This window comes from Cygnus atratus, chromosome 11, assembly GCF_013377495.2.
Source record: "Cygnus atratus isolate AKBS03 ecotype Queensland, Australia chromosome 11, CAtr_DNAZoo_HiC_assembly, whole genome shotgun sequence".
In the NCBI taxonomy this organism is placed as follows: Eukaryota; Metazoa; Chordata; class Aves; order Anseriformes; family Anatidae; genus Cygnus; species Cygnus atratus.
In genome coordinates, this window is record NC_066372.1 from 10,303,518 (window position 1) to 10,331,433 (window position 27,916).

Below are 27,916 nucleotides of genomic sequence, written 5' to 3' on the forward strand. Positions count from 1 at the left end.
GGCCATAGCAAGGAGAGGGAAAAGCAGCATTCCCTGCAGCGCTGGAACGCAGCGGCGCTGGATTTCCTTCGGCTCAGGCTGGAAAAGGGGCTTTGCTTCAGATTTCTTGGAGAAAAGTGTTTGGGGCTGCACGCTACATTGTTTGTAAAAGACTCCAGGAATGGCTTTTTAAATTGCCATAGTTAACTGTAAGCGTAAATCACAAAATTGAATTGCATACTCTCGGAAAGCACGATCTCATTTGGGAAGGATGCGATTTCTCCTATCTAAGAAACTCTGATCGGTGCCTGAAGAATAAGCTGAGCTGCAATTACAAGCTGCCTCGATGCTTCACTAACACGCCAAATTTTGCTAAATCACCAGAGTAAGGTACTGAAGCTGACAAATTTAACATCATCTGGAGGGTACTAAATACTTTCTTTAAACATGTGCAGTAGTTTAAGTGGTTTTGTGCTAGAGATGGATAGGTTGTCCTTAGACTCAAGAAGTGACTAAAGTTCATTTGTAAATTTGATTATTTGGTAACATAGGTTGGGAAACGTCTTCACACGTACTTCATTAGTGCTTTTTTGTTTTTTTTGTAGAAATTAGTGTCTTTAAATATAAATGCTAAACCTTGTGGTCTTAGTAGAGGAGAAATCGTGAAACACTCTGAAAGTATGTTTGCTAATAATTGGCATTAGAAAATAAATTTGAAATAGTCTAATTAAAGAAAGTAGTGTTCTGTTACTGAGAGTAACTTTACTCCATGAAATCTATTACCATATTTTAGGTTATTGAAGCTGAAACCTCTCACTAGAAGATTTCAGGCCTGTGACTGGGATCTAAGTGCTGTCCCCTCCTTTTCTGGTTCTTAGACGATTGCCAGATAGTTTTTTGTTTTTTTTTTTTGGGGGGGGGGGGGGGGTGAAAAGCAGTTTATGTAGCTTTCCTGGCTGTCTTTGAGTGAATTAACCATCATTGTCCAAGAGGCTGAAAGATGTGACCAAGATTTTCGCATTTTATGAAGGGAAACTATGTGAAATAGTGTGGTACTGGGTGTTCTGTGGAACTAATAGTTTTTTAAACCATAACCTAAAATCAAGGTGGCTCGATGTTACAGATGACTGAAAAATCAATGTGCAATGTTATCTAGAAAATGTCCGTCTGTCCTTTTTTGGGAAATGGTTGTAAAGTATTTGTTGCCTGTGTCTTTTGACCCCCAAATCTCATTCTTTTCTAAAGAAGTTTTCTCTTGGAGATCAGTGCCAAATAGAAGGTGGTTTGCCATTGTGGAAGCTGCTCTTGCTCCTCTTGAATGCGGAAGAGATGTCCCAGCAGTTCAGTTCCCAACAGAAACTGGGTTTGATGTTACCAAGGGTGATGAGGGAGACTTTGAAGAAGGGACACAAAATTGGTTAGGAGGGTAAAACTGGGAAATTCCTTTAGTAGTGGTGGTTTGGAAGATGGAGATGTAGGTGGTGCCTCCCCATCAAAAACCTGAGAGCTTGGGATGAGTTTTGAGGAGGAGGAAGTGTAAAACAGCAGCTTATGGATTAGAATGATGAATAAGGCAATAAAATTTACAATAATATTACGTATCTGAAGGAGCAGTTGGCAAGGTAGTGGGAGAAATGGGCAAATGTGGCAGAAGCTGAAAGGACAAGGACAATAAAATGTCCCGGAGTCTGAGACCTGGGGGTGTTGTCAGCTTCGTGCAGCTTACTAGTGTTTTATTGGTGTCTAAGCTCTTTAAATCCTTATTTCTGGTCTCGCATTTCATTCCATCAAAACAAAAGCCGACTTCAGTTTCAGACAACCATGTTTAAAAACAGGCAACAAAAAGCCCTCTGCCTTCATTCTTTTAAAAACTTGTGGTCTGTCAAACCTGATTACCCTTTAAAAGTTAGGGTTAATGATGCTGCTTTTAGTCAAACTGAAGATGAGTTTCACTGCAGGCTTGATTGGAAAGGATCAAGGAGAGTGGAAAATCGATGAGACTTGAGTCAGAGGCTGTTTCTGCTGAAGTCAATTAGAATAACCAAGAACACAACAAATGGTTTTCCGTGCGTGTGTCAGATGCCAAACACTAACAGCTAAAAACCACTGATGCCCTTAAATGGGTGTGAAACTTCTGATATTAGTTTCTGCCTGCGATTGAGGTATTGATAACAACAATAATAAGCTGGTTAAAATGCATTTTCTCTAGAAAGTGACTTCTGGGCTGAGTCCAAGCATGGAAAACTTCATCAGTTTTGTCAGGGAAAATCAAGGCTGTGTTGTGAGTGGGAAATGCCTGATTGCTGCTGCCTGACCTCAGCCTCCAGCAGCTCCTGAGCCCTCCGAAATGGCAAGAGCAGCACATACCGCCTTTCAGAAAAGTCAGCGAAATCTCAGATTTCTGATCTGAATCTTGGGCTGTGATTCCTGTGCATGCAGCAGAGGTGGAGGTGGTGTATCAGGGACAGCATTTTACGGAGTGGGGTGAAAAAGCTCTTTAAAGCTTATTGCCAATGAACAGATAGAAAGACAATATGAGAAGTTCTTCTTATCTTTCAAATAATACAGCCTGCATGTAAAGCGGTGATGGTGAAGAAATAGTGAGATCTATTTCAGCCCTTTGAACAATGTGAGTTGATTAGTGGCAACTTGGCTTTTGCTCGTCCCTTTTCTGCCAGTGCATTTATGGTAACAGAACATGGATGCCTCTTGGTATTCCTGTCGCATTTTCTTGATGCGATGAACTATGATGAGTCCTAAAAACCTTGCTGTGAGATCAGCCAGCGCGCCTCATGATTTCCTTGCCGAGTGCATTCCCAAATTTGCAGGAGGAGTGACAACACACCTGCACTTGCTTCCAACACACGTTTGGAGGGTCCGTGAGTGCAGCATCTCACCTTGGGAGCTGGCGGTGCATCTGGCGAGCGCCGTGTCTCCGTGTGTCTGATGAGAGCTGAGAGGCAGCATCTGCTCCGTGCCCGACCCGTTATCGCTGTAGCGAAAGCCTGCAGGAGGAAGGATGGCTTGTTGTGTGTTATGGCCCCGGGCAGCTGCCTGTTGTGGCGAGCGCTGATGTCCTAATATTTCTAATTCTGCCAGTGAAATGGAGTGCAAGTAATTGGGGGAGAAAAAAAATGATAGGTTAAATCTTCTGATTTTTATTTTATTTTATTGCTGGGTCTCCCCTCCATCCCTCCTCCCTGTTTCATGATGAACTTGCCTTGCCTCTGGCCAGAAAATCGAACTAATGTTGTTTACTTGTCTTTTTAAATACTTGTTATTGGATTTCGCTGACCTCTTTCTCTGATGGAGAGTCCTGCTGGCTTCATGCCAGCTGAATACTTTGTCGTAACCTGGAAGCGTTCGGTTAACATGGGTTACGTTAAATTCTCAGCACCCCCTCCCCTAACTTCTGCTTGCAACGTGTGAAGCTTTTAGTTACTGCTGTTGTAGTTGGGTGGATGAGTATTGTGAAATTAATCTTGTGAGTATGGAAGATTTATCAAAAAGGTATGCAGTATGCACACACAAAGTTGAAAATGCTTCAGCTGAAAATTTTACGTGTTGAACGTAAATTTTTACGTGTGGACGTTTGGTATCCCGGATGTGACAGCAAGAGTTGGGGCAATGCTTTGAAAAACGTGGTCTGCTCGTGGAAATGGTCCTCTGTAGGGTTTGGATTGAATCCGGGTTCCCTTACAGAAACAGAGGTGGTCATTCCAGGGACCTTGCTTCTTTATGGAGCCCTTCTCTTAGGAAATGTGGAGATAGAAAACAAGCTTGATAAATCATTTCAAACTTATGTAAGTCATCTGGTTGCTCTCTAATTTAGAAGTCCTAATAATTGGAAAAATAAGCATAAAGGAGTGTGTAGTCAGTTGTTAATTCTGCATTTAACAAAAATGCAATAGTCTTTCTTACTGGTGGTTTCTTTATACTAGCAAAGAAAGCATCTCAAAGATACTGCTACTGTTCTTTACAAAAAAAGAGATTTAAGATGCCAGTGTCCTGCAACTTGTTGAGGGATGTCTGTATCTCATCTTCTGTGTCCGTGGCACTGATAGTTTTTGGCACTGGTACAGGGAGGGGGCTGAGCTAGCTGCAGGATTCGTGGTGAAGAGGCCTCTGCTTCCTCTGTAAGGGGGAAAAGAGAAATCAGGAGAGACAGATTGCCTGTGATGGGAAGTAGGAGGGGAAAGGGAGGGCACAGGGCAGCTGAAGGAGCCAGCATTATGGTGAAAACCAGAGAAATGCAAGAAGGCTCTGCAAGGTTCAGTACAAGAGTTTCTTCTAGTGGGCTCCTAACACGTCGGTAGAGATGGACGGTGAGGTTTTCTTAGGTGCCTGCCGGTGTGGGCTCCTCCGAGATGTTCAGACTGACTTCCCCTGGGAATAACCCCGTAACAGCAACTGAAGGTAGCACTCATGGAATAATGAGAAGAATCACCTCTGAAATGTTCCAGACCAAAATATCCTCAGGGAGGCTTTAAGGTTTATAGCAGATCTTAAAGAAAATGAATATGTAAGGTGGGAGATTTTTCTCATATTGCATTTAGCGCCCCTCAAAGCAGCAGCGAGCAGTTTGGGGATAAATGTGATTATCCACCGCCTGCAATTAGGGCAAATGCCATTGCTGAAGCAGCTTTAGGAGCCGCTGGGTGGTAAATGCCTGAACAGATGTCGAAGAAGCACTTCTGCAGGCCTCGCTTAACAGCTCCTCTTCCTCCCCGAGATATTTCTGCTCAGGATGTGGAATCGTCTTTGAGGATGGGGTACTATTCTGTTGCAATCTCATCTAATTTCTCAAGTCATTGGGGGATGCTCGACCTTTAGCGGTGCCGGCTGCCTGAGCTGTGTGCTCCGTGCCTGTTTTTTTTAAATGCTCCCTTTCTGAGGATGGACCAGGTCAGAATTTTATGTTTCTGGCTGGTTGAATCTGTTCTGTTACTTGAGGGGATGAGGTGGAGGGAAAGGCCTGTCTTCTGCTATGGCTTTTAGTGTTGCTCTATTCTAATGAGAAATTATGCCTGCCAATGGAAAAAAGTGGGATGCTTACCTCCCACCTCCCTCGTGCCTTCTTATTCTGGGTGGAAAGTAGCCTTTCTGAGGACGGGGCTGGCTTGTGGAAGTTTCAGGGAGTCCAGCTGGGAGAGAAAAAGCAAATAGCTTGTGCTGGTTCCAGTTGAATATGCTCACTTCAATTTGTGCCTACTGAAGCGTGGAAATCATTCTGCTGCCGATCTTGTGAATGTTGCTAGTTTTTGTTGCTTCATCTCCAAAGAAACCAGATCTCCAACCATCAGATGAGACAGCCTTGTTTTTTTACCTTATTGGACTGATTCTGTGTTTTTTTTTTTTTTTTCCAGAACCTAGAATTGTACTTTTCAACTTTATTTACTCCAGATGGGTCAGGAGTTCAGGATGCATTCTTCCTCATCCTTCTCAGCAATGTACCATTAGCAAAAGGCATATGAAGGCCAGTGAAACCTGAAGGGCTTGTATCCTAAAATCTGTGTTTATGATGGCTGTGTGCTGTGTCGTAGCTGCTGCTGTAAATACTTGGTCATTTTCATTGTAAAGAGCAGTAAAGATGATTTCTGGTGTGTTGCTTTCTCATTATGTGAGCCTTTTCTGCAGGCTTGGGGTTGTTGTGTCCATAAGGATGGTGCCGTCTGTTAAGAATCCCCACTTGCCAAACGCGGAGAACTTTGGCTTTTTTGTTTTGATTTGAGATCAGGAGGGAACACACTCGGAATGATAGGTGTTTGTCGGCTTCTGATCATGAGGCTGACTTCTGTTTTCATTTTCCCAACCAGCTTTCACTGTCTCTGGTGCACTTAGCTTGCCATGCCGCAATCTGAGTGAGTTAATCTGCTGTCTGACGGCATTACAGAAGATAAGGGCTTGGAGCAAGGCATCTTTCTCATGCATTAGTGTGTCAGATCCATTTTTCAAAACACAGCTTGACTTCTCCATCTCTCTTTGCTCTGTGTGCATGTACATAGACGAGCAGTGGAGGTGAAAACTTCCTCAACTCACCTCGTATATTAGAAGGATCACTAATTCCCTCAAATATTCCCTTCTTACAGGCTGCCCAGTTGTTGCCTTCTCTATTAAAAATACTGGCAGTGCTGCCAGGATGGCATCCAATTTGCTTTGGCCTTCCGAAGAAATGCACAGCTCTTTTCACGTACACCATGAAAAATTAAAACAGCCGCTGATTGCAGTTCCGTGTCCTCTCATGGGAGCTGCCTGCTCGCTCCTGCAGCTGCAGAACCCAGAAACAAGCAGGGAATTTAGGAAACACAACACTCTTGTAGGAAACCTTGCCCCTGTTGGGGCTCAGTGGGCAAAAGACTTGCTTCCATGCAGAGAGTCGAGCTGGAAGTGGTAATTGGGGTAACCTGGATGAGAGCAAATGCTGAGTGGTATTTGGAACAAGCTATCCCTTCAGTTTTAAAATAGTGATTGAAACAGTGGATTTGAAATATTTTTGCAAAAGGCAGGTGGTATACATTATTAAATACTTGCATGTTTCCCCCCTCCCTTTTTTTTTGCTTCTCCTTTAGATATTAATGTTTTCCAAGAACTACAAAGCCTGTGTTGTCAGATACCTGACAATGACTATTTTTAGTGAAGCTGTCATCTATAATTCAAGGTATTTTCAGTACTTCCTGGACTGCAAGAAAGCTTTGTTTTCAGTTTCATGTCCCACTGCATTCAGAGTACTCATCTTCATGTTTAAAGGACACGCTGGTGTTGTGGCACTTAGCTGACAATTTAATTTTGAGTTTGATTATATTGTTTTGTGGTTAGTTTAAATGCAACAACCTATTCGTGCCCTTGTAAATTATCATAATCTGTGGGATGAGTTGTTTTTTTTTTTTTTTTTTGAAATATGGCCTTTAGAGGAAAAAGACTTCTTTTTTCGTAAACTAGTTGCTGGAAGTCTTGTTTAAAATATGATTCACCCTTCTTGTTTGTTTTTAAGGTAACCGAGCAGATCTGGCAGTACAGTTTTAATATTCCTTTTCCTCTCATGTCTGATAACGCGTTCAGAAACGTGCCAAGACTTTTTCTTTGCTGTTCTGGAGAGCACGGAGGCTGAAGTCACTCCAGACCGCACATGGGCTTGCAGCGTGCAGGTAATGGGACGGGGTACCTGCCCCTTACGTGGACCTTTTGCTCCTTTCTGCCTCTGCCAAGAGGCTCCGCACTGGTTTTGTAGGATGCTGTTGGAGCGTACTCCATTTATTGGGGTGGAAGCTTCTCTGTGTCTCTGTGTCTGCAATTTCTAAAATCAGAGGTTGTTCCGGGGCTTCCAGCTTTCGGTGATGGTGAGAAAGGGGAGGGAGGGAAACCGGCCTCTGCCTCGCCGTGCCTTGTCTGATGTCCCTCTGCTTAAAGCGTACTCCGCTTGGCTAAGAGGGTCAGAACAAACAGCTTTCTGGTCAATTTGTAGAAGGGGAAAATAATCCGCGGCTTCTAATTTAGTAAGTATTTTTGTTGTGGTTTTTTTTTTTCCATATAAACTACTTGTTAAGTAGCTGTGAAGCTTACCGTGTTGGAAGAAACCCTGCTGACCCTCTGAAAACAATTGTTCTGGTTGATGCAAATCTCTGCGAGCATCCAAAGCAGTTGAACATGTACTGCCTTGTACTAAAAGGAGCAATGGAACAAGTGTTTCTCTTGCTTCTGTAAGTAGAGTTTTGATTGCTGAAACTCTTGGTTAAAGCTGGTCTTGGTAATGTTAAGGAACAGTGAATTGCAGGAGGAACCTGAAGGTGAGGGAGGAGAAGGTTGAAGGCTGCAGGATGAGTTAGCTCGTCCAGAGCGTGCCAGGAGAGGTGCTGTGAGATGCCCACCTGGAGAAGGTGCCCTGCTAGGGGCTTCCCTGTGGCTGGACACCACTGAGTCCCCCACAGAAAGGGAAACCTCTCTCCACAAGTGCCTTGGCTCGCAGCACCCTGTGCTTGGCACACAATCGTTCAGGTTTATTGTGTTCCTGGGTTCAAGTCCTCGATAGTACGGTGTTTAGAGGATTGGTGCTCCCATGTACATTATTTTCCCCTTAGCTAATGGTGCCATAGCTGCTGGCTTGGGGTGTACGAGGCTGTTTGGGCTGCTGAACTCTGAGATGGGCGCGTTAGGGTGATGCATGGTGTCGTCTCTCACTTAATGTGAACCTTAGCTCCAGCCAGGAGCAGCTGCTTTTTTTCTGGTGAGGCTGCAGTCATTGCTGCTGAGGGCTGGCTTTCGTTTACTGCAGAGGAGATTATTCTCTTTTGGGAAATGATTTCATCGGCCGATTGAAAACGGGAAGGTGAAGCAAGCAGAAGTAGCAAACAGGAAGGTGAAACCCATACGCGCTTTGCAGCGAGGCGAGGGTTGCCTTCATTCATAACGTTATGGAAATGACATTTGAGGATTTGGAGGATTTTGAAAGAACCTGGGTGGATGGTGTCCAAGCCTTGCTGATTTGTACTTCCGAAGTGAGAGTTGCAGCAAAAGAAACCACTGCTTGGAAATGACATTGCAAGAGAGTTTGAACTGAACCATGGTGTCACTTAAGGGATAGGAGACAAATGGAACAGAAAAGGTTTTTGTTGGAGAATTGGCTATTTGAACTGCAGTTTATTAAAAGGTATGTTGTACTTAAAATGTAGCTTTTTTTTTTTTTTTTTTTTAAGTATTTGGCCTAAGGCCAATGAGAGTTGGCTTTTATCATTTGTTTTAATCTCAGAGTATGTATTTTCAGGATGTATCCTATCAGTAGGAGAGCTGGAAATGTCTTTCTGACGGAAGAGGAAGCTCAGGTTTTTATGTATTGATGGATCTCCGGGAGCAGATGGATAATAATTTTTTGTGCAATGTAATAAAATTGACTTGGGAACACTGGAATATTGCATTTGAATATGACAGATAGCCAAAAAGAGTTTTCAGTGAGAAGGCTGTAAAACCCTTCCTTTTCCACTGTTGGTTGCATCTGTAGTCCTTGAGGAAGGAGAGACCAGCAATCATGAAGCTGCAGCTACTCCCAGCACTACTGCACGTGAATTTGACTTTGCAGCCTGATTGTGTAAACCTCTGCCAGATAACATCAGTGCTCCTGAAATCTTTGGGGAGGAAAAAAAACACCCTGAAATCATCATGAGATTATTTGACTCACTACTCAAAAACGGCGCGGTGACATTGTGTTACGCAAATCGCCGATTTCACTTAACTTCTGACATTTTCTAATGCAGCGATGCAGTGACAGCTGGGCACTAGTGTCGTGCAGTCGTGTGAGATGTAATGCTTCTGCATAGGCAGGGATCATCTTTGCCCATCTCCTGCTTCAGGCCTGTTTGTTCTGGACCAAGGGTGCTGCCTCCCCTGCTGCAGTTGCATCCTTCAGCACGCTTTCCAGGTGGCTGTAGCCAGGTTTCTCTTAACACCAGTGCCTGCATGGCTGGATTAGAAGGTGCAGGATGCCTTTGTTCCCCTGGGCTTTGCTCTCGAAGCTCCTGAGCTCCATAGGATAGAAGCGTCTTGTCTTTAACACCTGTGTAATCCCTGAGCTCTGAAATAGGTGTTCTTGGTGTCTGTTTTGGGGCTGGTGGGATGTCATCAGCGTGAACTCCTGTGACACTTGGCAGTCTCTCTCTGCTCTAACACTCCATATCCTTCATTTTTAGCAGGTTCCCTGAGATTTTTATTGTAAACACTGGGTGTTTTTTTTTCAGGCTTGATACGTGAAATTTTAGCTGCAAACAGAAATATAAATAACTACAGATGTGCTTCATGAAATGACAGGAAGATGCTATGTGCATTCAGAGTATTTCAGCAAATATTTCTGGGATCTCTGATGGCTGCGCTAAAGGCACAGCACCGGCACGCCTCCTTTGATTTTATTCCTTATTTTTTCTTGGCTGCTCTTCTTTCTGGCCCCTGTGGTCCTGGATTATCACCCATCCATCACAGGGTGGGTTTTCTGGTTCTGAAGACCAGAGTCACTCTGTTTGTTCATTTGTGACCACAGTCTAATTTATATTAAAAACACAAACCATAGTATTACGTAGGTAACATTATATGTGTAAGGTCCAACTTTCAGAAGCTAGGAAACATCTAAGAAAAAGGAGTTTCTGCAGAAATGCTGATGGGTGCTGGATGATGACGCTGCTTCCAGCTGCTTTTATTAGGGTTTCCCCCCCCCCCCCCCCCAAAAAAGGCAACATACGCCTCTGCTTCAGCTGCTGTGACTCAAGTTGGGATCTCAAGAAAGAGGAACAGCTGGGGCTGTCTGCGTCGGGTTTTGTTTGCACCGCTCCTTTTGCCTCCCAGCATCATGCAGAAAGCGTGTGACGGAAGCAGGGATGGAAGGCACTTCTCTCATTCAGTTGCCTGAATCACAAGACCGCAATTTGCCTTCCTGTAGTCCCTTTTTTCTGTTTTACAGCGTGCCTTCTTCTGTGCCTACTGTAGCTTCTCCAGTGAGCGAGGCAGGAACCCCGCAGACAAGAGCTTCATTCACGGTGCGGCCGTGATTAATTCCTTGAACACTGATTCATTCTCTGCACAGAAGGTGCTTTGACCTTAAGGGGAAGAGTAAGTGATTGTGATATTATTCATGCCTTAATTCAGTTCCTCATTTGCAGCGGTCTCTAGGAGTGATTTGCTTTGCAACAGTTTTTTCCTGTGGGTTTTTTAGGTGTGTATATCTAGATACTTCTCCTTTTCATTTTGTCTTGGAGAACAGTTGGCTGTAATCTGACAGATTTCCACACGAGACATCAGCAAGAGGATGATTAATGGGTACCAGTGTCCTAGCCCTGCTTCCAGCTGCTAGGAGAGGAACTGTTGAGCAGTGTTCATAGCTCTTGGAGCACAGGGGAATAGCAAAACCTCAATGCGGGGTAATTCCAGGTTCTGGAAGGGGGAGTCATCTGCAGAGGTATTCTGTGTATCCATGGGCCTCTTAAATAGGTGTAAGCCTCATTATTTAGGATGGAATAGACAAGATGCTGATGCCGTTGCTGAAAGTGATGAATAAAAATGTAAACACAGGAAAAATAAGCCTGAGATGACTTTTCTCAACTTTCAAGTCAATGAAAAAGCCAGTGAGCTTAGGAACAGCTCACAAAGCGCTTGCAACCTGTTTTAGGTTATACTTAACGTGGGCAACTGCAAACCTTTGGGAACTATTTACATGGTTTCAGCTGAGTGTTCACAAATCCTTTCATATTCTGGGAATCTTCTTTGGGGCAGAGTGCACATCTCTGACCCCAAAGGCATGGCAGTGGTGGGTGACCCCTGCTTGTGGAAATACTTCCACCTTCTTCCCCCTACCAGAGGGATGGAGGTTGATGCCTGCCAAATGCTGTTTCTCCTTTTCTCATGACGATAACAGCCAAAAAAACAACTTCTGGGGTTTACGAGTTTGCCTTGGATTGCAGGCTTTGAGAGAATCGTTTGGGTTTGCTGAGGTGCAGGAAGTGAAGGGACACCAGGTTTGTTAGGTGGCTGTGGCAGTCGCGTATCAGTTCTTGCTTGACACCTGACAGTCCAAATAAGCTACCCTGAAACTTATCTGAGAGAGCTTTTCTCTGAATATGGAGAATCTTGGAGGGCTGAGTTCTTTGCTTTCCAAGTTTCTTATGCCTTCTGAAGAGCTCAGTTTGACCTGTGATTACAAACTGGCACAACAATACTTACAAATCTCACTTTTCCTGCGTTCGTTTTAATTCCTTTGGTGGTTGTAATTCTTTGTGGATGTAACTCTTCTTATGGAGCTCTTGCAGACAGCTTTACTGCAAGGCACCCCCCTTTGCACCTCCTGTTGTCCCTGCACCAATACCTGAGCACAGAAATGCTAGTTTTAGGTAGCATGTGCACCATGAGGTTCTTAGAGAGTTTCACTGAAGTCATTGACTAAGCTACCATGGGATATTTCTCTTCCATCATGGAAAGAAGAAAATCAGGGTGAGCAAGGAAGAGAGAGACCATAAAAAGGAGAGGGTTAGCACTGTATAGGTTGCCAAATGAATGGGTTTGTAAAACTGCGCGCAATAACCGTGTTCGGGATGACTGACACCATCCAGACTGTGTGTGACTGATGCACATTTTTGTTTGTAAATGAAGGGAGCTCTCTGCCCTTATTTTTTCTCCTCCGTGTGTAAGGAGAGGTTTGCCATCTAGATGGGCTTTTCTGCCTTTCTGGTTGCTGTAGTTTTCCAGCGGCAGCTGTCACAGTCGTTTTGGTCTGGTAATGCTTGCGTGGCAGGGGGTTGCTCTGCCTGTGTTTCAGGCAGCGGCGGGCCTGGACCATTTGCTGCTGCCTAAGAGAATTTCAGAGAGCTCTCAGGCCAGTATGTTCAGGTTAAACGGTGAAGTGTGTTTAAATTGGCTGTTTCGGATTTTTAAGTTATCTATTTCAGGAATTTCGGCGGCACATGGTATGTGTTTTGACGTACCAGTGGAGGGGTGAACCCAGTCAGTCTTGAGCAACCCGGGCCGTTGCAGTCGTCTGAGGATTAGGAAGGGGGAGAAAGTTTTGCTATTTTTGTAGCCACTTGTCTGGGTTATGTGATGCTATAATACAGCAAAGTGAACTTTGCTTCCAGAGTTGCTCTTCTAGCAGTCTCAACACTGACACTACTCTTTTTTTTGGTCATTCAGTATTTGGCAAACCCTGGCCATGATTTCAAGCTATAGCTGTCTCAAATTATTTATGGCGGGTACTGATGCTTCCACTAGACAGTTTATTTTGGCTTTTTGCTGCATGCTTCTTACGCTGTCCCTGAAAAGGGAAATACTAAGATTTGTCTTTCTGGGCAGAAAAGCAGGAAACAGCACAACCAAAAGCTTCCATTCATGCACTTTGTGGTAAATACTTTATCGCAGAGGCCCCAGCCCCCTTTTCTCCCTGCTTTTTACCTATCTGGTCCCATAAAATTTGCAGTGCTTCCTTGTGCCTGCTCATAGACAGCGAGCAGTGTGCTCTGGAGCATCCTGCTAGCAGTGTACTGGCCTGGCTTGGTTTGTTGCAGTGGCTTTGTCCCAGTTGGTCTAAACACTGTTCCCTTCCGAAGGTAATCGAACCATTGCATTTCATTTGATATCTTTTAGAGAATAACACTTGCTTGAAAATGCATTTTCCAATACAAAAACACTCCCTATATACAGTCATATATGTTTCCTTTAAGAAAGCACGTTTACTACCAGTGTTTAAGTACCGTAAGCTGTGGTCAACTAATGAAAGATTGCCTGTAGTGTGGATTTAAAACACCATGTGCAAGTTCAGTGTATGCACAAAGCCTAGTTGACCACCAGAATTTTAATATACTTTTTCTGTCAACCTGTTCAGCATGTCATCAGATCTTTGTTGTGATTTTTATATGGGATTCTGTGTTCCTTGTAAATATGAATCTGCTTTGTTAGGTAGGAGGGCATAAGGCTTAGTTTGCAGCCTCGCATTTGTGCCCAGGTCATGCTTTGTATGTTGCAAGTAGATTTATGTTACAGCAAAGTGAGCAAAATCAGCGTGCAGGGTCAATTTGAGTAAGAGTCTTCATCCAAATACAGAAAATGTAAACAAATACAGAAAATATTAAGATAAAAGCACATAGGTTAAAATGCCATAAATTTCCAAACCCTTCCTTTCTCAGCAATGCATAATCCAAACGTTTTGGCCAAGGATTTTTGCATTTATTTGTCATGCATCTTCCAGCTGTCAGTCTCTGCAGCATCAGCATCCTTCATCCTTGCCAAAGGCAGTGTGCTAGTGAAGCAGTTGAAAGATAGCTTGGTGGTGAAGTCAGGTACTCCTAAATCTGCCACTGATTGGGTCCAGAGACAGGCATCCTGTTTTAGTAAGATAATAGCTTTTTTTTGTAAGAGGCCTGCCTACTTAGATGTATTGTCATCTTTGATCCGCTCTCATTTAAATGCAAACACACAGCGACACTGGATGTCTGTAATTAAAGCAGTGTGTAGGGCAGGTGGTCAGGGATTGCAGAGCGCCTCTTCTTGTTTTGTACTTTTCATGACCATATTTAAAGTATTTGCATCCGAACGCCAAAACAGTGTTTAGTTAGAAAAAAAAGCTGCTTATGACAGTCTGCTAGAGCACCTTTCACGAAGAGAGCCCCTCTCCCGACACCTGCTAATTACCATTTACTCGTGTTTCAGTGCAGTGTTTTCTCCGACATGGTTTTAAAACTCGCTGTCTGCTGGAGGCGCGTTTGATGTTGAGCAGAGCCAGGCTTTTGCACCTCAGCGGCTGGGAGACCACAAGCAATTACCTTCGTTAACGTCTCTTTGACCTGACACAATACTCCAAGCCGCGTTTAACGTCATTATAAGCAAATCACGTAGCCTGCCTCCTGGGATTTATAAGGCTCAAATTAACGCCTCTTCACTTTCTCACCTTGCCGAATTTCTATGTGGTTGGTGGAAGCTCTTGGCGCTGGAGCAGCTCCGGGAGACTTGGCCCTGGCTCTGCAGGAGGTTTGCGCTTTTGGCACTCGGTCTTGGAGCTGTTTGGGTGCAGGTGGGGTAAGCATCTGTAGGGATGAAAGCTTTAGGGGAGGTGGGGGAGAGTGGCAGGCTGCTGATGCTGCTTTATGGAGAACTTACTGGGCTTGTAAGTATCTGGAGGAGGGAGGAGGCAGCAGGGAAGGAGGCTTTGCTCTGGATGGCTGACTTGCAGTACTGTTTGCAGCTCTCATGTGAGTCAGCAGCCTTCGATACGCTCAGATAACCTGAATAAAAATAGCCAACCATCTTGTTGTAAGCTTTGAAGTGAGATCTTGGTGAGGAATTACTGAGCTTAAGTGTTTTTTTTTCCTCCTTAAAGAAAGGCTGATACTGGAGTCGAGGAGCTAGACAAAGAAAGCCCAACCCAGCACTTAACTGACATCATCTCTGCTGCATCTGTGCGTAGCCTAAACCTATAGGAAAGCAGCTGGAGCCCTTCCCAGTATATAATATATGTCCTGCTACCAAGCATTGCACTGCGGAGCCATGCCAGATGTATTTCACTGTGACATATTAATTTCTTTGCTTCAAATAGCATGTGGCTAGGGATAATACACTTGGTGAAATATTGGAGCGAGAAACAATGCAACATAAAATAATGCTTTTCATTTGAGGACCTCAGAAACGTGCGCAATAAATTAAACAAATAGCCCAATCTCTGCCTCATGTTGCTGCAGAACACGAGGGTGGAGGTGCTCGGATGGGGGCCTTGGCTCCGGGTGCCAACAGTGACTTTGGGAAGAGCGCAGGGAAAGGGTGAGCATTCAAAACGCTTCCCCTGAATGTTTCCCAACACCGAATTCCTGAAGCTCAGGCATACCCCAAACCCAGTTGGGCTTTGACCTCTTCTTTTTAACCACTACTAACATCTTGTTGGTGCTGTCAGGGAGCAGTCATAGATGCAGGATCTCACTCCTATGGGGCAGAGCTTGATGGAAAGCTCAGCGTGAGGTTGTCCATCACACAAACCTTTATCTGTATTAAATTTCACCTGCCTTGGTTCTCTTTTGTCTTCATGCTGGAATAACTTGGAGATCTTTGAGGGGAGTTGTGTGTTTGTTACAGCATCCCATCTCTGGAGAGCTGCGGACCTCTAAGTCTGGAATTGCCTTTATTTGGGGCCAGTGGTGGGGTGCCTTGTTCTCATAGGGATTGGGAAGTTATCTGCATTGCATGTTTCAACACTGGAGGTTTGAGTTCTCTGGTTTTTAAGCAGCAAGAGAGAAAGAAAATGAGATTGTACGAGTGAGTTGGCTGTAACATTTCACATCTGGTGTTAAATGTGGACACCTTGGAAGAAGGTGGACTTCGTGGGGGAAAAGGGCCATTGATGGGGTGGCAATACCCTGCAACTTGAAGGTGTTGTGTTCCATAAATACACGCTATAACTTGGTGATTCTTACTGCAGTCTGGATTTCAGAGCGGCGGTCGGAGGAGGTAAATTAAATCGATACAAGTTCCTGGTCCCATTAGTGCTGCAGCAAAGCATTGGGCATATCAGCAGTTTGTGTTCTTAGAGCAACGCAGGAATTGTGTGATGTCTTATAGCCTGAGACAGCGTGAAGCTTGTGACAGCTGAGTAATCGACTGTTTTTTTAAAACTTGTGACTGGGCAAATCATTGTTTCAAGAGTCTAAATGCTGTTCAGCATTCCTGTTCAGGCCTTTGAGTTGACAAAGGCGGCATTTTCCTTTCGTTTGGAACGTGCCTGCAAGGTGACACATCAGAGCTTTGTAAGTTAGCATTTTATGCAACTGTTCAAAATCTCAAGAGGTTTAGTTCTCTTCGAGTGTCTAGAAAATACATAGTTTGTGTGCACGGGAAGTCAGCGTTGGGAAAATCATGGAGTGTTTTCCAAAGTCACAGTTAGCTTTGTCTGGGTTTTCATACATTGAAATATACAACATACATACATGAAAACCCATACTTTGTCTGGGTTTTCATGCAGTGCGTGAACATGGAAGTAGAGGCACTAATTCTCAAGAAGTTATTTGGTAATGCTGATTAAACCAAACCAACTTTTGACGTGAGCACAATGCCACTGTTGATTCGGTGTGCTGTCTGGTATGTTGTTCACAAAATAATGCTTTTCTTGTTGATTTTATTCTCAGTAAGGTATGTTGATGGAAAAGCAGAGGGTCTGCTTGCATCTTTGGTGCCTCAGGGTCAGGGAAAAACTGATCAAAGTTTGAGGTGATGAGGGTGGCTGTGTCCGGCTAGAACTGAGCCTGTGTTTGGGTGTCAAATGCGTGCTGACTGGGTGGGGTTTATTTTTGGCCACAGCTTTGGTATATTAAGTTGTTTTTTTTTGTATATTACCCTGCTCTCTTTTCAGGTGTCAGTTGGGAATGATCGGTTACTTTTAGGTGCTTGGTATCATTACTTAGCTGCTACGTTGCACTGCATCTCATAGATAAAGATAAAATACCTAACCTGTTTGTTTATTTTTCATTTTCAGTGCTGATAACATGATGACCTGACAAGGTACAGGACGTCCTAACTATGCAGTGCAGGTACTGATGGGAAAGGATCCAATATGAGTGTAAATGATGTTGGAGGCAGACGACGCTTTGAGGATAGCGAGTACACGTTGCACATATATCCCGGGAGTATCGCAGAAGGGACGATCTATTGTCCCATCACCGCCAGGAAAACGTCCACGGCTGCTGAGGTGATCGATTCGCTCATCAATAAACTCCAGCTCGAGAAAACAAAATGTTACGTCCTTGCAGAAGTGAAGGAGTTCGGTGGGGAGGAATGGATCCTCAACCCTACGGACTGCCCAGTCCAGCGCATGATGCTGTGGCCTCGCATGGCCCTGGAGAACAGGATAAGTGGCGAGGATTACCGCTTCCTTCTGCGGGAGAAGAACCTCGATGGGTCCATCCACTACGGGAGCCTGCAGTCATGGCTGCGGGTGACGGAGGAGCGCCGCAGGATGGTGGAACGGGGCTTCCTGCCCCAGCCGCAGCAGAAGGACTATGATGACTTGTGCAGCCTGCCAGACTTAAACGAGAAAACGCTCTTGGAAAATCTCAGAAACCGCTTTAAGCAAGAAAAAATCTACACCTACGTAGGCAGTATCCTAATAGTTATTAACCCGTTCAAGTTTCTACCTATTTATAATCCTAAATATGTCAAAATGTATGATAACCATCAGCTGGGAAAGCTGGAGCCCCATATTTATGCCGTGGCAGACGTGGCCTACCATGCCATGCTTCAGCGGAGGAAGAACCAGTGCATCGTGATTTCGGGAGAAAGTGGGTCAGGAAAAACACAGAGCACAAACTTTCTGATTCATCACCTCACTGCCCTCAGCCAGAAGGGATTTGCTAGCGGAGTAGAACAGATTATTCTTGGAGCTGGACCAGTGCTTGAGGTAAGATGAAAATGATAGTGGTGTGGAAACTTTTAATGGTGTAAAAAAAAAAAAAAAACAACACACACACAACAAACCCAAGTAGTTGTGGTTTTATTACGTTTTTATCTAGTAAACACTGATAATAAACTGAGTTACAACAGAATGAGTAATGAGAGGGGGTAGCCTCTCTGCCTAAGGAACACTACGTGATTCAAAACAGGGAAAAGAATTGCAGTGAGTGGCTTTGACAGATTTATTATTGCATGTATTTTCACTCAAGTGTTCTTTCATACCAAGGTATCTCAGTGATTTTTCAGTTGGAAAATGGAAATGAAAAAACCTTTCATGAATTAATGGTGGCCTCTTACATAGTATGTTGTAAACTGAGCTGACGTCAGGTAGCGTATGGATAGCATCGCATTTGGGTGGTTTTCTGTACCCGCAGCTTGACTGAGCTGAGGAATAGATCAAAAATGATTTTAATAGTCAAAAGTTTATTTTCTAATAATTAGTGCTTGGTTTAGCCTGTGTGAGTGGGTACTTTATGAGGATTTCTCCTGGTGATGAAAGGAGATGAGATAACTGGGTCATTAATGTCACAGATACGAAACTCTACAGGTGGGATACGAGTAGTCATTAGTTAATTTGCTTTGAGCCAGCTGTGTAATTCTTGGAAACATCTTCCCTTAGGATTGTCCATTTTTGCTTGCAGAAGGAGCTCTGTTGGTGCAGCCTAGCTGCGCAGGGCTTGGTGCAGGCGGTGGGCTCACATCAGAGTGAAAGAGCTGCCTCGGCTGGGCCAGGTTCCCTCCCGAAACCCAGGGCACAGGCTGGCTTTCTAAGAAAAGGCAGCTGCTGTCGGGCGGGGAAAACACTCCTCTCGCCTCAGAAAAGCTTGCAGTCAGCTCCCCGGTGGATTATTTTGAAGCGAACGTTCAGCTGTTATTGCAAACCGTGTTTTTGGCTGCGTCTGTGTGAGTGCTGCCTCAGTCAAAGAGGCAACCAAGCAAAATTCTCAGTCCGAGTGACAATGGTGAAACCTCTGCATGGATGTCACAGGAGGTGACACTTGGCCTCACTTAGCTACAAACTTCTAGCAATTTCTCTGTGTGTTTTTCTTTTTAAGAAGGAAATGCTGGATTGCATTTTCTTGTCTTAAAAAATGGCTTTGACCGTGTCTCCTAAAAATAGTAAAACTCACAGTTTGGTTGGTTCGTTTGCATTTTATTTTGAAAACTTTGTTTGGGAATATTCCAATTCCTGACAGTTGTCTTGGGATTTGTCCCTGAAGCATTGATGGTTCAGGGAATGCTGGCTGGTTCTGCTTTGGGGACAGAAGCTTGCATTCTTCAGCTCCGGCAGCTGTGCTTCTGTTCTTGCACTTCAGCTGCCTCCAGGTCGCTCTGAGAAAGTCAGGTTAATCCAGAATTTCTTCTGGTCTGCCGCTTCAGTTCAAAATAGTCACAAATCAAGCAGTCTGAAAGATAAGATGTGCATACCTCTGTTTTTTCCCTGCTTCCTAAAATTGCCTAAAAAAGGGATCTTCAGAGAAGATCGGCTCTCGTGGCTTGTGTTACCCTGAGAGCAGTTGCAGGTTGACCTCTTTTGATTCCTTCCATTTGTGGTTGATGCTAAACTTGTGCATCTCATTTACGTTTCCTCTTTCTTCCCATTCTTCTCCCTTTCTCCAGAAGCCTTCTTGGACCCTCTCATTCTCTCTCCTTCTGCTCATTTAAAATGAAATTGTGTTGGGCTCAGGCTTGCCTTTTGGGAGGCACATGTGCTGCAACATACCTGTTGGTGGGTTGACCTCTGTTATTTCGGGGCTGGAGCACAGCAAATCAGAGTGTGTTCGCTCCTGTTGAGCTCTCTGCCTGCTTGCAGAGCATTTCCAGCAGCACGAGCTCTTCCCCCCATCCCTGGGAATGTCTTTGCAGCCGTGCTCGCATGGAAGGAGCGGAAGCGTGGCCAACTTAAGGTTTTCTGCAGCTTCGCTGTTTTCCCAGGTTAGCCTTTTGGAATAGCCCAAGGCTATTGTTTTGTTGTTTTTTTTTTTTCTTGCAGAGGTCATTACGAGATTCCTGTGAGCCTTGTCCAAGCTGTGCTTTTTGGGATGGCTGTCAAGGCAAGCTGTTATTGCCATCTAGGTGTGGTGGTGTCATCCAAGAGCCGTATGCAGCGGCGGCTAGCACTGTGCATTGGACACGAGGCCACAGTATGCCTGCAGAAGGTCCATTTTCCAGTAGGGTATCAGTAGAGCTGAGTTGGCCAAAGTTTTGCTCTGCCTTATTTAGTTTCAGTTGTAAATTCAGTTCTTAAGTTCAGGTGTTTTATGCAGATATCGGAGGAATAATTGCATGTGCAATTGAGTTCTGTTTCTGATCTACTTCATGCAGTACTACAGATGAAAACTTCATTACGCTCAGCCTGATGCTCCATCAGGGACCTGGAGTGCATAGCTTCGCTGCTTAATTTCCATATAGATTGTTACTTTTCATTTAGATGCCAACCCTGATACTATTTAAGGAAGCATCAAGAAAGTGTGCCAGGCGTTTGTGTGCATGTAGGTTTGTATATATGTCCTTTAGTGAAACATTTTACTCCAATAATTTCTCTTTTTTTTTTTTTGAGGGAAATAAGCAACACACAGAACAAGAGATTTTTCCACTTCCATTTGCATTCCAAAAGCTGCAGTTAAAGGTTTGCTCTACAGAAAAGTGCTGTTATCGCAGGACTTCCAGACACTAGTGTGTCTAACCTACTGTAAAATAGCGGAACTCCATGGAATAAACATCACATGCAAAGCGATTGCTCCCCTCTAGTTATCTTGCACTGAAAAATTAAGGTATTTTGTGTGTATTATATGGTCTTTTAATGACTGTTGCCAGTTTTGTAACAATCACCTCTACCTTACAAATCTGTTCAAATCACTTAGGGTCCCACTACGATATTTCGTCCTGAGACGGAAGCAGAGGTGGGTTTCTTGAGGTCTTCCTATGCAGTGTTGCCACTCCTCACTCTTTTATCTTCAGGAGCATGTGCGTTGGCAGAGCTGCTGCTCAGCCTCTCTTGATGGCATTAATTCACTGAATTAATTCAGCTAACCCAAATATTCACAGCTCACAGTCCAAACTGAATAGGTCAGAGCTACTCGGCCAGAACTATCCAAGCCTGATGTCATGGATTGATTGGAGTTGAGTGATTTTGGGGTGGTTTTTTTTCCTACACGTTGTTCAGCATCAAAACCTGTTCTTCTCCATGCTGTAATCACCAGGCCATTTTCCAACTTAGGTTTGGACTTGAAGCTTGCCGGTTTTGACAGAAATTATGGAATATTTGGGAAGAATGTGCATGCAACAAAATAGGCACTTGCTCTTGGTTCCGTTTCTGCTGCTTACACCGCACACGAAGCATTTATTCAGAACCACTAAGCTGTGGCTCTCCAGCATGGAGTTAGCGAACTGCAGCTCCAGAAGTTACGTGGGATCCGATTCCTGTTCAAGGGGAGGTTTTTAATAGTGCGTTATCTCTGCAGCAGGGGAGTCAATGGGGAGAAATTATGGGACCCACTTTAATTCCCAGATAGTTGAGCTAGGGTATAATTAGCTAAGACTCAAGCATATAAAAGGACGAGCTTGTCTGAAATTAGATCTCTCTCTCCTATCTAAATAAGAGATGGAAATTGTGCCAGTGTTTTATATAAATACTAACCCGAAGGTGCAAGGTATGAAGGTGAAGTTAAGATTTTAGATATGCGCTAATAGTTCAAGGGCTTATTACTTGTCGAGAACATTAGACATTTTTATTGCAAACGGGGCTTCATTACTTTCCGTGTTGGGGGAAGACCAGGAAACCTAGGTCTCCTGTCTTTCTTTCCTTGGAACTCTTGACTTGAAAGGTGCAATGCATGCCACAGCCACGCTTCACTCTCATTCGTCAAGGTCTGTTGGAGACGGATCATGGTCGTGTAAACCTTGGGAGCCAGAGGCTAGTGGCTTCAGGGAATGTCCAGCTGGAAAATAGCCCTTGGGTGGCTCACCTTCATAGAATCATAGAGGCTTTCAGGTTGGTTCTAAGAGGCTTTCAGGTTGGTTCTAAGATCCTCTAGTCCTAGCTTTAACCTAGTGGAATGTTATGGATTTTCTTTTCAGGTAGGGAGGCCTGCTCCTGGTGGCTGCCTCAGCAGGGTGAGGAGGAAGGCAAGAGGGTCAGGTCTTCCTTTTTTTCTTACAGTGGCTTCAGGCTAGGAATGCTTAAAAATTCTGAAGAGTTTTTCCTAGTGTCCATACAAACTTTGGGAGGCTAACTGGATTTTATTTTATTTCTTGAAAGCGTTCCTTTGGCTTTGCGAAAGTCATTATCCACTGCTATGGGTCTTGAGGAGAAGGAAGAAGTCTGTTTGGAAGCACCCCTGTATTTTCTGTTAACTTCTGGGGGTGGATCTCTGCAAGCTGGTACACAACAGCTTTGTAGACAATGCATGTTTGGTTTTTACAAAGCATTTAATGGAGGAGTTCAAGTTCATACCGTAGACGCTTGATCTTTGTGACGTGGCAGTAACTTCACTCTTGGGATTTTCTTCCAGATTTTTCCATTAAATGGTAGCAGCATTTGAAATCTTGTATGTACAGTTGTAATGCAGGAGCATTTTCCTGTTAACTATCATTTCATTCTACTTCTAATCAATATGAACTTTAAAAAGTTGTTTATGACAGTGGCTGAAGATGCTGCTTTCCCTTTAATTATATTAGCTAAAAACATCAGGATGAACTTGTATTTTCATAGTCTTAAATCTTGTAGAGGTGGAAAGCCCAGCCCCAGCAGGATCATGAGTGTTCTCCTCCGCTCAGAACCCAGCGAGAGACAAACCGCACGTGTCAGCTTCACTGGAGTGGCCTGAGTGCAAGTTGATTTATCAGACCATGTGATTTTTCTTTATTTCTCAGTATAAATGCAAACAGTAGTAAACTGCCCCCTGGCCCTGGTATGGCCACATGTCCCCAGGCAGGTTTGGGACATGCCCGGAGCTCCAGGAGCCTGTGCCGGATCGATCCAGCAGCCGGAGCTTTGCTGACATCTCAGTTGTCGCAAGAAGCACTGCAGCTACGAAAACCAGACGTGTTTTCTAAGCAGCTGTTTGCATGCATCTTAAAAATGTCCCAGTGGGGATTTCTCAATTGCTTTTGAAAAAAAAAAAGAAATAATAACAAAAAGAAATGTTTCTGTGACAGGCTAACGATCACTGCTGGCTGTGGATGGGAGCTGTTGCTGTCATTCACTGATGTGTGGTTGCATCGTTTGTGCCAAAAAAAAAAATAAAAAGAATTGGTGGCTTGAATTGCATTTAGAAAATAACAGCCAGCCTTTCGTAGTGGTGGCAATGCTACGTGCCTTCCCAATAGGTGGGGGGTTGTACTGAGATGTTACGAACAGCACCGTAGCAATGTCTTTTTTTAATTTCTGAAACAATTTTACACCTCCAGCAGGTCTGTGAAAGTTACAGCTTCAACCTTTAGGCCTGGAAGTCTAGCATCTTTTCTTTTTCTTCTACTTGTTAGATTGCTGGAGGAATATGTAAGCAGCAATTAAAAGGTATTTAATTTTATTGTATAGAACTTGGCCATTGTCACGAGAAGGCTCCGTCCCTCCTCTTCCTGAGCTGAGTCAAGCCAGGGAGCTGCTCGCAGCAGCTGAGGAGCTGGCTGAGGCTAGGAGAAAACACTGCTTCCCTGCCAGAAGTGCAGTAGATGCTTCTGAATGCTTCAGAGCGCAACAAAGAGCTTTTGAATGGAGCAAAAAATCAGTGAACTCCAAGATTTGGGCATGTCCTGGACCTTTGGGGTACCTGAGCAGCACGGGACAAGGTTGTCACCAGAAGCCAACTGCACGCAGCATTTCAAGTCATGAGTTTGTGCCAAGTGTCTCGAGAGGTTTTAGATCTGAAATAGGGATTTACATCCGCTCTTCGCTTGCTCTTGATAACTTTTAGCCTGTAGTATGTACAATTATTACTGATCTCGTGTGGTCTGAGTTAGGCATGGAAGTTTGGTGCAGCAGCTGGGATTTGAGCATTGCTTTTGCCTTTTCCAAACGCACGGGAAGGCCAGAGGGGAAACAGCTCGCAGAGATTATACAGATTATGTCTAATGTGAGAAGAATTTATGCAGGCCTCTGACAGCAGCAGCGACACAAAGGAGTCATACAGCAATGCCCATGCACTAAATGCTTTTCAGCAGTGCTTCCAAAATGCTGTTATTCTTTAGCTCGTGATATTTTACACTTTCTGCCTCTGTGTCAGAGTGTGCCATTCATCCACTTCTCTGGTTCGGAATTGCTCAGTCCTTTTTCTTTAGAGGCTGTGGAACAGCCAGATTGACCGCATCGGTGGTGGAATTTGACTTTTCTTTTTCTCCATTATTTGCTATCCTCAGCAAATATTTCACTACCCCAATTCAAAAGCCACGTTATTATGTTCGAATGACGGAAATGGTGATTTCTGACCTGAGGTGGCTGCAGGAAAATCGATCAGTTACTAAAGCAGGTTTATGGGAAACGGCCTTTTTCTCTACCCCTAAGAATAAGCAGCTATTTTGTTTCCCCTGGTTGAAACAACAAGTAAAGCCCTGACCTTGATGAGTGCAGTGCTTTCTATTGAACCTTCAAGTCCAAATATCCTGTTTTTTCCCCACCTCCTTGTCTTGTCCTCCCTCCTGTGTTCCTTAGCCCCCTCACCATCTTTTCTGGGCAAATTGCTTTGCTTTGCCATTTGCTCTCATTCATACCCTTCCATTTTTATCTTCTTTCTTTAGTTTTCGTTCATTCTTTCAGGGTTTCACCTTTTTCCTCTATTGAGGTATATAATCCTAAGTCTGTCCCTAGCAGGGGGCCGTGTGTTCATGCTTATGTGCTACCATAGTGAATCCAGATTAATACTTCTGGTTTGAAAGCATGTGCATTGTCACCCTCAGAATTATTTTGCAGCAGCATCTTTTTTAATCATGTCAGTGTTATATGGTATTAGAGGACTGTTGATTTTTCATTAATGTGTTTTTTTTTCTTCTAGTGGCTTAGCCTGTATATTTCTTCAGTTTATCTGTTATTTGGTTTTGTGTTAAGCTTTTTATTTTAACCTGAATTTGAAAGCACACACTTTATGAAGCTTTTCTTTCATTTCCACGAGATTGTGCAGTGATAACATAGCACCTGGTAAGTGATGTTTTAAAGGAAGATCGAGCTGCTGCTGCTCAGTGAGGCTTCCATGAGGACTCAGTATTGATAACAGAGGTGCAGGAGTCCCAGCCCTTATGTAGTTGGTACAGCACTGAAAAAAGCCATGGTGTTCTAGTTACAGAATAATTGGTAATTAATGCAAAGTAGCAGTTGATGAATTTTGGCTTTTTAATTGTTTCTGCTGTCCATGTGGCTGTTACAGGCACACAACACGAGTGCTCCCCATTAAACCTCTCTGGAGAGTGCAGGTTTTCGCTGCCAAACCCTGCGTGTTGCGGGGTGCCCAAGGACCCGTACCCTGTGATAGCCCCTTGCCTGCTTGAAGACTCAGCTACAGCATCCTCCTGAGCACTGGGAATGCCAACACATTGCTTTCCAAGACAGCAGATAAAAGCTTCGGAGTCAAGTCTCAGTGTCCTCAAGTCATGGAATCACAGAATGGCTTGGGTTGGAAGACACCTAGAGATCATCTGGTTCCAACCTCCCTGCCCTTGCTATTTATAATATGGCAGCTGGTTTTGTTACTTCATTTTTGCTGTGCAGTGGAGACAGAGTAAGCATGATTAATTAACTATTTTTCTTCTAAATCAACCTTTTTTCTGTATAAACCTAAGCGACCAGGGCTGCTTTCAGAGTGGGTGCACGTGCCTGGCTTTTGTTCCTGTTCCTACTTTGCTTTGCTTCTCTGTATGAGCTGGGGCAGGTCTGCAAGCACTGTTATTTTTAAAGGTACTGTACTGCCTAGCTGCCCTTGATGGGAATTAGAAGATAAGTACACAAGCATATGTTACGGGGCGTGTATATATAGTATGTGTACGTTAGCAAGCAGTTCAGCACCGCAGGGAGCTGTTGTGCCGAGGGAAGCAGCCAAGGCCGAGTCCACACGTGTGTCTCCAGAGTTTTAGTTCTGATGAGCCCCAACCTGGTCCTGTGGCTGAACGCCTCCTATTGCACTGTACTCTGATAAAAACATGGATTTTGTTTGGGTCTGAGCGGTCTCGGAGCACTGAAACTCAGGTGGGGATGGCCAGGAGGTTCCCTTTGAAGACCCACCTGGGAGCCAGCTGAATCCATGCGACGTTTCTGCTTGATTTCCCTTACATCTTCCTGTAGGAAGAGCGAAGTCAGCGTGTTCTTTAATGACTGCAAGTAGAACATGAGCATCTGTGGGAATAATGACCGTTATTTACGTTTATGTTTAAAAAAAAAGAAGTCTAAAACCAAGACTTACCAAATGAGCAGTTGTCACCATCTCATGGAGCCCTGAAGCTGTAGGTCTGCTGTTGCTCTGGTCTCTTCCGCAGCTCGGAGAAGATTGCTGCTTCGTCATGGTCCCAGCACCTGCTAAATACAAAGCCAAACAAAGTGTGTCACGTGCTGACCAAACAGCTCTGCTGCTGGCGGTTTTAACAGGAATCAGATCAATGAGTGGGGCAGCGCAGCGGGGCATAGGCAGGTAGCTGCTTAGCTGCTGCAGCCCCCAAAGTTAAATATTGCTTGGAGGTCAAGCCCAGTTAAAGCTGGGCATGTGGAGAGGGCGAGGGAACAATCCTTCCCCCAAATAATGTTCCACAAGGTCCCGTTCCGTCCCTACAGCTGGGAAGTCTAGGCTGCGGGATGAAGGTTTCACATCATCCTTCCTCGTGTCCTTGGGAAGCAGAGTGAGCAGGGCAGGTGATGCTTCCCTGCTGGCCCATGGCTTTCAGTCACCTGGAGCTCAGGGAATCCCTCGTTTGGCGTCAGAAATCAGTGTGGTAGGTCTGGATGGACTTTAGGGGGTTTGTTGGACTATGTGAAGTCTGTGCTGACTGCTGTCAGTGATTTTGATCCAGGCAGCACCACTGGCGCGCTGCCTGCTGTTGTGCTCCCTGCTGCTAAGCCAGTAAGGGTTTCCTATTTTCAACCCTGCAGCAGTTCCATAAAAACTCAGCTTATGGTTACGTGACACTTAACATTTTTGGTATGACTGCAGAGCCGATGCAATGAACGGCGCCTAGAGGAAGGACCAGCAGTCATCCTCCGCGGGTGTGCTCGTCCAGACCCGAGATGAATAATTCAGTTCCTTCTTGCGAGAGCCGAGCAGGTTTCAGAGGATGTGTTTCAGTTTTCAAGAGTCTTAACCCTGACAACAAGCGTGGGTAAAGCCAGAATAGAAGCAGAGATGTTGCAATGTTTTTTAAGAATTGAAATCATGTTCCAAACTTAGCCAAATCAGGGCAGTTTGCAGTTATGGAGAACCATTACTTACAGTCATGAGGGCTGGTTGTGTCAGTTAGCTTCATTACAAAAGGTACTGAGAAACCATATAATCCACTAGTCCTACTAGGAGAAGTAGGAATCAGGATTATTTCTGATTTTTTAAGCATTTTTGGATGTGTTAAATACTTTTATCAAAGTGGTCAATTTAGTGTGGGGCAGTACAGTCTGTTATGGGCAGACTGGTAGCAGGGTGTAATGGTTGTCAAGCAGTTCCTATTAAAATACTTAAGAAGTGCTAATGCCACACACAAAGTATGAATTTCAAGAAAAAAGCGATTAAGAAAAAATTAAAGAGTGCATGAAATTTATTTTTATATATTTTAGGTGCCTTGCAGTGAATGAAGAATTATTACATTCAGCCCAGCAGTGCAAAATCTGTAACTTTGTTTGAAAGGCCCTCACTGTGTCAAAAACTCCCCTCATTGCCACTTCCAGGAAAGCGAGGTTTTGCAGAGAGAGAGCACGTCTCAGAAAATGGGTGGCTGTACCAGTAACTGTGGGGGAAGAGGATGAGTTTGGTGGCAGGGAGAGAAAGCTGAAAAAAAAGCAATTTCTGGTTCTGAAAGCAAT

General features: G+C 44.3%; 1 protein-coding gene across 4 annotated transcripts in view; it reads left to right on the plus strand.

The window, feature by feature from the left end:
• Positions 1 to 27,916, plus strand: part of MYO9A (myosin IXA) — a 188,596-nt gene that overhangs the window by 18,526 nt on the left and 142,154 nt on the right. For all 4 annotated transcript variants that reach the window (XM_050712936.1, XM_050712937.1, XM_050712940.1 and 1 more), the window contains exon 2: positions 16,955 to 17,875. In XM_050712936.1, coding sequence (XP_050568893.1) covers positions 17,033 to 17,875 — 843 coding nt within the window. In that variant the 5' untranslated portion in view covers positions 16,955 to 17,032. The remainder of the gene's footprint in view (positions 1 to 16,954; positions 17,876 to 27,916) is intronic.